General features: G+C 34.5%; 2 protein-coding genes across 5 annotated transcripts; both read left to right on the forward strand.

The window, feature by feature from the left end:
• Positions 1-1,270: 1,270 nt before the first annotated feature.
• On the forward strand, positions 1,271-5,620 carry LOC117122008. Of its 4 annotated transcripts, none has more exons than XM_033267481.1 (3): positions 1,278-1,409; positions 2,559-3,150; positions 4,300-5,620. In XM_033267481.1, exon 3 carries the CDS (start codon positions 4,307-4,309, stop codon positions 5,135-5,137), a length of 831 nt encoding a protein of 276 aa, XP_033123372.1. In that variant the 5' UTR covers positions 1,278-1,409; positions 2,559-3,150; positions 4,300-4,306; the 3' UTR covers positions 5,138-5,620. The 4 variants fall into 4 exon arrangements, with proteins under 4 accessions (XP_033123370.1, XP_033123371.1, XP_033123372.1 ...); XM_033267478.1 differs by having other exon boundaries at positions 1,281-1,409; positions 4,304-5,620; XM_033267479.1 differs by lacking the exon at positions 2,559-3,150 and having other exon boundaries at positions 1,271-2,003.
• Positions 5,621-8,039: 2,419 nt separating this feature from the next.
• On the forward strand, positions 8,040-10,348 carry LOC117122005. Its single transcript, XM_033267477.1, has 2 exons — positions 8,040-8,183; positions 9,281-10,348. Exon 2 carries the CDS (start codon positions 9,281-9,283, stop codon positions 10,112-10,114), a length of 834 nt encoding a protein of 277 aa, XP_033123368.1. The 5' UTR covers positions 8,040-8,183; the 3' UTR covers positions 10,115-10,348.
• The last annotated feature ends 239 nt before the right edge of the window (positions 10,349-10,587 follow it).

Below are 10,587 nucleotides of genomic sequence, written 5' to 3' on the forward strand. Positions count from 1 at the left end.
GGAATGATCTACCAGTATGTCTAACTTGCTGGCACATTTTTGGCCTAAGAGTACCCCGTGTCCTTATGCATTGCCCCGATTAGCTACACTGATAATTATATTTGGTACCAGATTCTTATTATAATATAGATGATGATGATAGGCCTAATGATAATGATCATGATGATGATAATAATAATAATAATAATAATAATAATAATAATAATAATAATAATAATAATAATAATAATTCAATTCAATTTCTTTATCCCACAAATAAACATACATTTTACATTTCACTTTCTTTTATTAATGTATAATAATAATAATAATAATAATAATAATAATAATAATAATAATAATAATAATTATTATTATTATTATTATTATTATTATTAGACCTACTACTATACCAATTACAATATTAATAATATTGATAATGAGACATTATGTTAATAAATATGATAATGAGATCATAACGATCATGCATGGATATTATGTTAATGGAGATGATGACGCTAATGAAGCTCTTGATACTGATATCAATAATTACACTATGCCTCTTAAATCTCTGAATTTATGAAATAGTATTTTCCCCCAAGTATTCCTATATTGACATTATTCTTTGTATGTTTAAGGTTAAACTGGCAGTCGACAGGCAAGATGGAAACGACGAAATCGACTCCGAGACCAAAATCTGACTTCAAAAACTCTACGTTTTTAGCGCCACCTATCGATTTCTCTTTTAAAGGTTTAAACGCCGTTTCAACTACAACCCTCGATTATGAGTACCCAAGAGAAGGGGGTAAAAAACTCAAACAAACCTCAGATGGGAAATACAGCAGTGCAACACTGAAATTGAACAACAATTTACTCGTGAATTGGGATGGATTTGGCGAATTTTTATCACGTGTTATGTACCGGCCCGAAAATCTGATGTGGCTTGATATGTCTTTTAACTACATTACTTCTATTAATGACGTTGTACTTCAGTTCAAAAATATGAATATTTTATATCTACATGGTAATACTATCGAAAAATTGGATGAAACTGATAAGTTGGTGAATCTGAAAAATCTACGAAGTTTAACGTTACATGGGAATCCTATTGAAATAGCAGCCGGCTATAAACAATATGTTATATCAACTCTTCCACACATTTCTATTCTAGATTTCAGTGCCATTATTCGATCAGATAGAGTGACGGCCCATTGTATCACTAGTTTTAAAGACTTTCATACAGCCAAGAAACTTGCTAAAAGAAAGCATACAAAAACATTTTAAATTTATGTCTAGAAGATAGTCCATTCTAGGAGGCCAAAATCTAAAACATAATGGCCATAGACCATAATGAAGAAATTGACAATTCAGCATATCAAAGTCAGGCCAATATGCCTAAAGAAAATAATATTGTCAATATTTATATAAAGGTAATATAATTAGGGGCCTACAAGACTAGTATACATCGACAAAACTTTTAAGACATTGGTGTTGTTGAGTGTGATCTAGTAATGGAGTAGGCTTAGGTAACGCTTTGATGATGTGTATCGTTGCATTGTGCGCGAAAAAGCGCTGATTTTTGTTGTGGGGTGTTTGAACAAGTGTGATATGGTACGGTATGGATTTTTCTTTTCAATTCTAAACACAGAAAACATGGCTACTGAATTACAGAAATTTCCCAAAGGTACAAAAAAGGTGTATACCCACTTTCTAAAAATACTGGTAGAAACTGTATCCTGCACACGGTGTTCTGTTTCTTCAGGCATCAGAGTTTCACAATAAATGACAGCATGATGGCATTACGCATTAAAAAAAAAACAAAAAAAAAAACTATAGGTCCTTACTATAAATATGACTGCTTTACTAATTATGATTATGATTACATACAGTCAAGCCGTTGGCGATAAAAGGTAGACCTTGTTACAACTTCATCAGAACTGCTGCTGACATTATATTAGCACTGCATATAAATCACTGTCTCGTACAACGACTGTTTTGATAACATATCAACTTTAAGATATTCGGTAAGGATGCTATCTCTTATAATTTATTATTTATATATTTTATGTTCATAGGCAATAATTATACAGTGTGCCCTCCGATTCGAGACCTCTTTAATTTGAGACCAACAATGTCTTCAATCTTTTAACACAAGCTAACCCTATAATAATAGACCGAACTCTGAGACCACCGAACATATTCAGGTACCGAGGCTGGTCTACATTTGGACGGAGAACTATTTGCAACATTGATTGTTTAATCTTATCATCTCTGGATATGTGACATGTTATCGTATCTCGAACATATAAGAAGAAGTCAAATTCTCTATTATTATCATAATCATCATCATCATCATCATCATCATCATCATCATCATCATCGTCGTCATCATCATCATCATTATTATTATTATTATTATTATTATTATTTATTATTATTATTAGGCATATTATTATTATTAGTATTATTATTATTATTAAAACCTTACACAATATGTGTAATATGTGGGATGACACTTCACTTGTTGAAGTATAAGCAAATTGGTTAATTTAATTTTTAAATCTTTTATTTATATAAAGGTAATATAATTAGGGGCCTACAAGACTAGTATATATCGACAAAACTTTTAAGACATTGGTGTTGTTGAGTGTGATCTAGTAATGGCGTAGGTTTAGGTAACGCTTTAATGATGTGTATCGTTGCATTGTGCGCGAAAAAGCTGATTTTTGTTGTGGGGTGTTTGAACAAGTGTGATATGGTACGGTATGAATTTTTCTTTTCAATTCTAAACACAGAAAACATGGTTACTGAATTACAGAAATTTCCCAAAGGTACAAAAAAGGTGTATACCCACTTTCTAAAAATACTGGTAGAAACTGTATCCTGCACACGGTGTTCTGTTTCTTCAGGCATCAGAGTTTCACAATAAATGACAGCATGATGGCATTACGCATTAAAAAAAAAACAAAAAAAAAAACTATAGGTCCTTACTATAAATATGACTGCTTTACTAATTATGATTATGATTACATACAGTCAAGCCGTTGGCGATAAAAGGTAGACCTTGTTACAACTTCATCAGAACTGCTGCTGACATTATATTAGCACTGCATATAAATCACTGTCTCGTACAACGACTGTTTTGATAACATATCAACTTTAAGATATTCGGTAAGGATGCTATCTCTTATAATTTATTATTTATATATTTTATGTTCATAGGCAATAATTATACAGTGTGCCCTCCAATTCGAGACCTCTTTAATTTGAGACCAACAATGTCTTCAAACTTTTAACACAAGCTAACCCTATAATAATAGACCGAAATCTGAGACCACCGAACATATTCAGGTACCGAGGCTGGTCTACATTTGGACGGAGAACTATTTGCAAGATTGATTGTTTAATCTCATCATCTCTGGATATGTGACATGTTATCGTATCTCGAACATATAAGAAGAAGTCAAATTCTCTATTATTATCATAATCATCATCATCATCATCATCATCATCATCGTCATCATCATCATCATTATTATTATTATTATTATTTATTATTATTATTAGGCATATTATTATTATTAGTATTATTATTATTATTAAAACCTTACACAATATGTGTAATATGTGGGATGACACTTCACTTGTTGAAGTATAAGCAAATTGGTTAATTTAATTTTTAAATCATTTTATTCAATCAAGTATAATTTTATGTGAATTGTTTGTAAATATTGTTTACCCTCCATATATCTGAGGTTTTCAGTTATTGACCTGGGTTTTTATGTACATTCTTTATGTGAGATTTGTAATAAAGAATGATGAAGAGGATTATTATTATTATTATTATTATTATTATTATTATTATTATTATTATTATTATTATTATTATTATTAATAATATTATTATTATTAATATTATTATTATATTATATTATTATTAGTATTATTATTATTATGAATAATGTTATTATTATTATTATTATTATTATTATTATTATTATTATTATTATTATTATTATTATTTCACAAGATGTTTTAGTGTTCAGCTTGTAATGGTGAAAACGTTGTCTTTGGTTACATACATTTACATTTCATTTTCCAATATTTGATTAAATAACCTAGTGACTTAGTAACAGTCGACTTCATTGTGTATCCGTAAAAGATATTAAACCATAATAAATCTAATTAGAAAAGACCTCAGCTGTGCATAATTTTTCTATGTACAACTTGTTCAGATATTTGTGTGATGTGATATAAAAAGTATAATGTTTACAAACACGGTTTTCTTTAAATATTATTATGGTATTTGTTTCATTAATGTTAGAAGATGGCCGATCAAAAGCAAATACGTGTGATGCTGTGGTGTGTACCACGAGCAGGTTCAACAGCTTTCCTTCGCTGCATTGCTGGCAGAGATGACGTCAAGGCATTTCGTGAGCTTTTCGTTGCTTGCAGGTTCTTCGGACCAAATGCAACATCAGGATTCGCAAAAGAACTCAATGCACCAGTTGAGAATGAATTCACGTACGAAAAGGTTAAAGAAAAACTGGAAGCCGATTATGATTTTCCTGTAATTTTTGCTAAAGATGGAGCTAAATCAATCTATGGTCATTACAACTGTATACCAAAAGGTTTCCAACACACTTTCTTGATAAAGAAGCCATCAAAAATCCACATGTCTAAAAAAAGATTATTTGATAATTACAAAGTGTCCATTGCGTCAGATAAAAATGCGACTTACGATCAAACAACCGATGATCACTCTGGGTCACCTTTGTACGAAATGCTTGAACTTGTAAAGTATGTTCGCGACGTGCTCAAACAAGAGATAATTATCATCGACGGAGATGATCTTCTGGCGAACCCCGAAGCCATGATGAAGAAATGGTGCGAATCTGTTGGTATACCATTCAGACCCGAAATGATGACATGGAAAAAGAATTGCAACGTAAATTGGGAAATGTCAGAGGGTCACAAAATGATGATGGACATATTTCCTAAAGCATCATATAATGCACTTAATAGCGTCGGTTTCAGTTCTCATGTTGCCGCAGAAGAAGTTGATAAAACAGATATACCTGAAGATGTTTTAAAATGTATTGAAGCATCCGAACCATACTATAAAGAATTATATGCAATGAGAATGACAGTTGAGTAATTTCAACAATTCTCTAATTAATAGGCCTATTAAGTCTTCTACTGCATTGTTTACACATATGACAAACAAGTATTATATTGTGTTTAAAAGTTGAAACAAATAGCCAGTTTAATATTAAGAATACTACAACCAACTAAAGAGTTATCAACTTAAGTGAGAATGACAGAGTTGAATCATACAGTAATGGCGAAGCCAAGGGGTTGGAAGGCCCTCTTTACCAAACTTTCCTTAAACCCCACTCCCCAAATGGTAATGACGTTATAGTTAATTTATACATATATGAAACATATCAGAGAATTTCAATTTCAACTACCGTACTCGCGCGAATAAGCACCCCGTTTGAATAAGCGCCCCTCTTGAATGAGCGCCCCTCCTAACTTGAGAATTTCCTTAAGCGCCCCGTTTGAATAAGCGCCCCTCATTAATTCAATCAATCCTGGACTGTGGATGTTGGCATGATTTGAGGTGTGGAGTGGAATCACATTCTCCTTTAGTCAATATCAAAATGAGGATATTTATCTTGGACAGATGAGAGTTCCCCGGACAGACAGTATATTTCCAACTTTCATCTTCTTACATTTTTCTATAGCCTAATCCTACTGCTTTTCCGACAATTTGCACCTAACACATTCTCATCTGAGTTTTCAAGAAAACCTGCAATGATCATGCCATCCTGTTAGTCTCAATCGGCCGATGGCTAACAAGCTAACCACCACCACTAATTTCATCTGATATTCTGCTGTTATGTAGGCCTAATACTTACTCGCAACATTCTTGTCATGACGAGCCATGCTCTCTGATTATTACATATTATTACATATTGTATCAATATGATTGGCTGGGCTTGCGCATTCGTATTCGTCGTGTCGCATCATTAGTAGGAAGAGGTCAACTAATTGTATTTTAAATGTTATTCATGACATGGCATTAAATACAGTAGAACACCAACAATACCTTAATCTTATAAGGGGCCCAGGAAAAGTAAATTTATGGCTATGTACCCAAAGTTGATAAGATTGGTTTAAAGGAAATGTAGGCCTAACATTACGGCCAACACATTTATAGTAGAACTACCACTAATAGGAATACCACTATGTCATTATGGTGTTATTTAATATATAATTATATGTTGATGTTGTTTTATACTGAATATAGTCAAGTCATCTATTTACAAAATTGACGTCTTAAACAAACCCATATTGCAGAAATGGATAATAGAATATCCCCGGGGCTTTATCCCCTGAAACCTACTGCAGACTTTGCATAGCTGATTCCGTTTAACGCTTCAACTGAGCCCCAGTGGCGTATCTAGGTGGTGCGGACCACACCCCCACCCCCACAAAAAAAAAAAAGAAATCTCATCTCCCAGTCGTCCACAAATAATCACCACAAATCAACTTATTTCATGGGGTAGAGCCCTTTCACATAATCATCAAGGCCTTCCACTTCACCTTTGACCCATCAACCCCCACCCCCATTTCAAAATAAATACGCCACTACCCTTTCTCCCGACTTCCTTCATTTGCGTATACGCAACTGGATTGAGCTAAGAAAGAAAAGGATTGGATACAAGGATAGAAAGGATAGAAGTGAGAATGGAAGGAAGTTAGAATGAAGAGAGAGGGCGTGGGAAATGCGGATGAAGTTTGGTTCACTCTCCACACGAGGCCTAAGACCCAATTGCAAGGAGTCACGACTGTAACACTCGTTGAGTTGCGTCAAGGCTGTCAATTTCATTATAAATACATCTCCGATCGATTTCAAGTTTTTAAACCAGTAAATCGTTTCAATATTTTGTTACTGTAATATTTCTCACTCTCAGAATATCCCAAATATTTTATATTTGGTAAGTAATAGTTTGGTTACTCTTTACATTTTCAATTAGAATTTTACCCTATACATTAGCCACATCATACTGAACTGCAGTGTAAGTCGGTCGGGCAATGGTTTTGTAGATAAGAATAGGCCTACGCGAATTATCTAAAGATGAAAAACAATCGTTTATAATACCACGCCGCGAATTCGCAATTTTAGAGATTTTCGGTGCCGGTAAGATCTGCGTCACATAGTCAGGGGCGGATTCGAAAGGGTATGCGCCCGGACCCCCTAGGGTAGTGTTATCTCGATCAGTCCCACTTTCGGCCCCTTCCCCACTTTTTGACATCTCTGGATCCGCCCCTGATAGTAAATTCTAAATCATTTTCGATTTAGACCTGATTGGAAGTAATAGAATAAATGTAACCAGTAATTGATCCATCAATAATTTGCACAATCGTTAAAGCGCATTTGCCAAAGGTTGTTCATATAAGTTGAACCTTAAAACTACAGTCCGTATTTTACTGATCTTACATGAACATCCGTAGGCTTATAATTATTGACAGGTACACGATGCCATAGCCAGCTACTGGGACAGTAGGGACAGTCCCACACAATTTTTCTAATGGGTAAACAAAGAATGGGTCCATAATATTTTTACAAAAGGGTCAAAATTATGCAGTTTCATGCATAATTGAGTCCATTTTTTAAAAAATGTGTCCATATTTCTCATAGTTAGCCTAAAATTGGTAACATTTTTAAATAATGGGTCCAGATTTTTCATATTTTTGCGTAAAATGGGTAAACTTTTAAGAAAATAGGTCCACATTATTTGAATTTACGCGTAAAGTGGGTCCACCCTGACATTGTCTCCTACTGTTTGACAATCCTGGCTACGGCATTGCAGGGACGTAATGACTCAGTTGCGAGAGTTAATATGAAATATAGGCCTAAGCCTAATAACAAAATACATACTGGTAGGGAATAAATTAACAATAAAAAACGTCCTGTACACATGAATTCACACATTTAATTGAACAAATAATGTTTTAAATTAACACTAACTGGCTTAATAAGTTGCAGGTATAAAGAACCTAAAGTGTCACTAATTGATGTAATTATACAACGTAGTGGGCCTATATAAAGACGTTCTGTCGAGCCTTGGTCACACTCAATCCTTCTACTGGTGTGAAGAGTTGTATCAATACGAAATAGCTGATTGCAATATAAGGTAAGCATGTTAAACAGGCTTGGTATACTTATATCTGTATAGGCCCCCGGTATTCAACCCCTGGCCCGCGGACAAACTCTGGCCCCAAAGATTTTGATCCGGCCAGCGTGACATTGCTAAAAATAAATAATTTTTCTGGTCGATTGTCAGTACTGTATTAAAGAAATAGTTTTTCTGTTAGTAGAAACACATACACCTACTCTGTCATTGTTAACAAGGGTCTCAGTCTGACTTTCCAGTAGGTATGTGAGACTGATGAGGTTAAAAAAATAATAAAGTGCGTGTGGGGCGCTGATGTGATGCACATGTCATTTTGTTGGGGGGAAAAAAGTTTTGAAAACGTATTGTTACAGTATAGGCTAAGAGTGCCGTTTCCAGGCATCTAGAAGTGTATATTTTTTTAATTTCTCACCTCAGCCCTAACCATGGTGGGGCTGAGGTAAATGTGGGTCTTTTGGGGGATATTGGATTCCTCGTCTATAAATTTTTAACGCTGGCATTGTTTTTAACCATTTAGTACTTCAGTGGTTTTTAGCGCTCGGAAAATTTCTAGTGCCTGTTACGTCGGCCCGCCGCCGGTCTCAACAGATTGGAACTGGCCACAAGCTTAAAAAGGTTATACCCAGGGTGTAGACCATATCTATATAGCCTATGCAATTACTGTATCTAATTTTCAATCCCAGTTATGCGACTTACAATTTGATTTAATACAAATTACTTGCAATATTTCCATTAACAAAGAAATAGTTAAAACCGAGCCTGATAAAACAAATTAGATCTATTTGAGGCATAGGCTATAAAGTGGTTATTGGCATTGGCACCTGTTAGACCCAAGCGACTAATGTTTAGGGGTTCCTCTTCATTACAAAAGCTCGAATATCGAATTATCCAATTATCTTATCATCCATTTTAAGTAAAAAAAATCATCTTTGCAGCCAAAGTATTCAGATAAATATAAAAAGTGAACAACTATGATTTTAATAACAAATGAAAGAGAAAAAAATGTTTCTGAAACAACGCTGTTAAATGCACTTTATCATAGATATTTATTATGTAAATTTTATCAATGATTCTGTTTTATTTTAATTCAATTTTAGATGGCCGATCAACAGCAAACACGTGTGATGTTGTGGTGTGTACCACGAGCAGGTTCAACAGCTTTCCTTCGCTGCATATCTAACAGAGATGACATTAAGGCTTTCCGTGAGCTCTTTGTCGGCTGCGCTTTTTTCGGACCAAATGCAACATCTGAATACGGCAAGATGTTGAACTACCCCATCGAGCCTGATTTCACCTATGAGAAAGTTAAGGCAAAACTTGAAGCAAATTATGATTCTCCATTTATTTTTGCTAAAGATGGAGCTGATGTGATTCACGGACATTTCGACAGTATACCGAAGGGTTACAAACATACCTTCTTAATAAGAAAACCAGCGAAAGTCCACATGTCGAGGAATATGCTTGTTCAGAATGCAAATGCCTTTATGAAAAATAAGAATCGGCCTACAGTTGGTTATGATGAGAGTCTACCACACCTAAGTTCGCCATATTATGAAATGTTCGAACTTATCGAGTATATACGAGACGAGCTCCATCAAGACATATTTCTTATCGACGCAGATGATCTTTTCGCGAATCCTGAAGCCATGATGAAGAAATGGTGTGAATATGTCGGAGTTCCTTTCATATCGGAGATGATGCATTGGAAGGCGGATGGCGAGGTAAAATGGGAAATGTCGGAGGGGCACAAAAAGCTTATGAAACAATTTCCGGCAGCATCGAAGAATGCACTCAAAAGTTCCTGTTTCAGTACCAGCGTTGCCGCCAAAGAAAACGATGTTCAGAATATCCCAGAGGATGTTATGAAGTGTGTTGAAGCCTCACAGCCGTACTATGAGAAGCTTTACGCAATGAGAACCAAACTTCAGTAAACTGTCATAAAGCTTTGTCCGCGCTGTCAAATTTTATAGTGATAAACACCTGTAAATGTTCAATATAAATGGCGTAAAATCGTCATGAATATGTATAAGTGTGATAAATGGTATCCATCATCATGCCCATATATGACAGATAACAAGTACTGTATTTGTCAAGTAAAACTTGGTAGTTGTAACAGAGCTTTAATGATATGATATAATATTAAAATTAGAGAGAAAAAAAGTCAATATTGTAATAAAATTCTTTTTTTTTTATTGTGATAGTCTGTACTGCCTGGTTGAAAATGGCTACATTGTTTTCACTGCAAAGTAGCTTAAAACTTGGCTGCACTATGTGTGAGACCTCAAGTTGTACGATGGGACTAGTGGTCTTAGGTCCGCAATGATATCATACAGGCCTCTGTAGTCTTATCATTATGACACTCGCTGAGATTGTGGGTTCAATTCCCATTAGACTTTCAACTTTC

Source organism: Anneissia japonica, unplaced genomic scaffold, assembly GCF_011630105.1.
Source record: "Anneissia japonica isolate Jap-2015-1 unplaced genomic scaffold, ASM1163010v1 scaffold288015_len651517_cov191, whole genome shotgun sequence".
Taxonomy (NCBI): Eukaryota; Metazoa; Echinodermata; class Crinoidea; order Comatulida; family Comatulidae; genus Anneissia; species Anneissia japonica.

What these genes read in the sequence shown, in the direction of transcription:
- LOC117122008 (XM_033267479.1), top strand. Translation starts at nt 4,307, where the DNA reads ATGGCCGATCAAAAGCAAATACGTGTGATGCTGTGGTGTGTACCACGA.
- LOC117122005 (XM_033267477.1), top strand. Translation starts at nt 9,281, where the DNA reads ATGGCCGATCAACAGCAAACACGTGTGATGTTGTGGTGTGTACCACGA.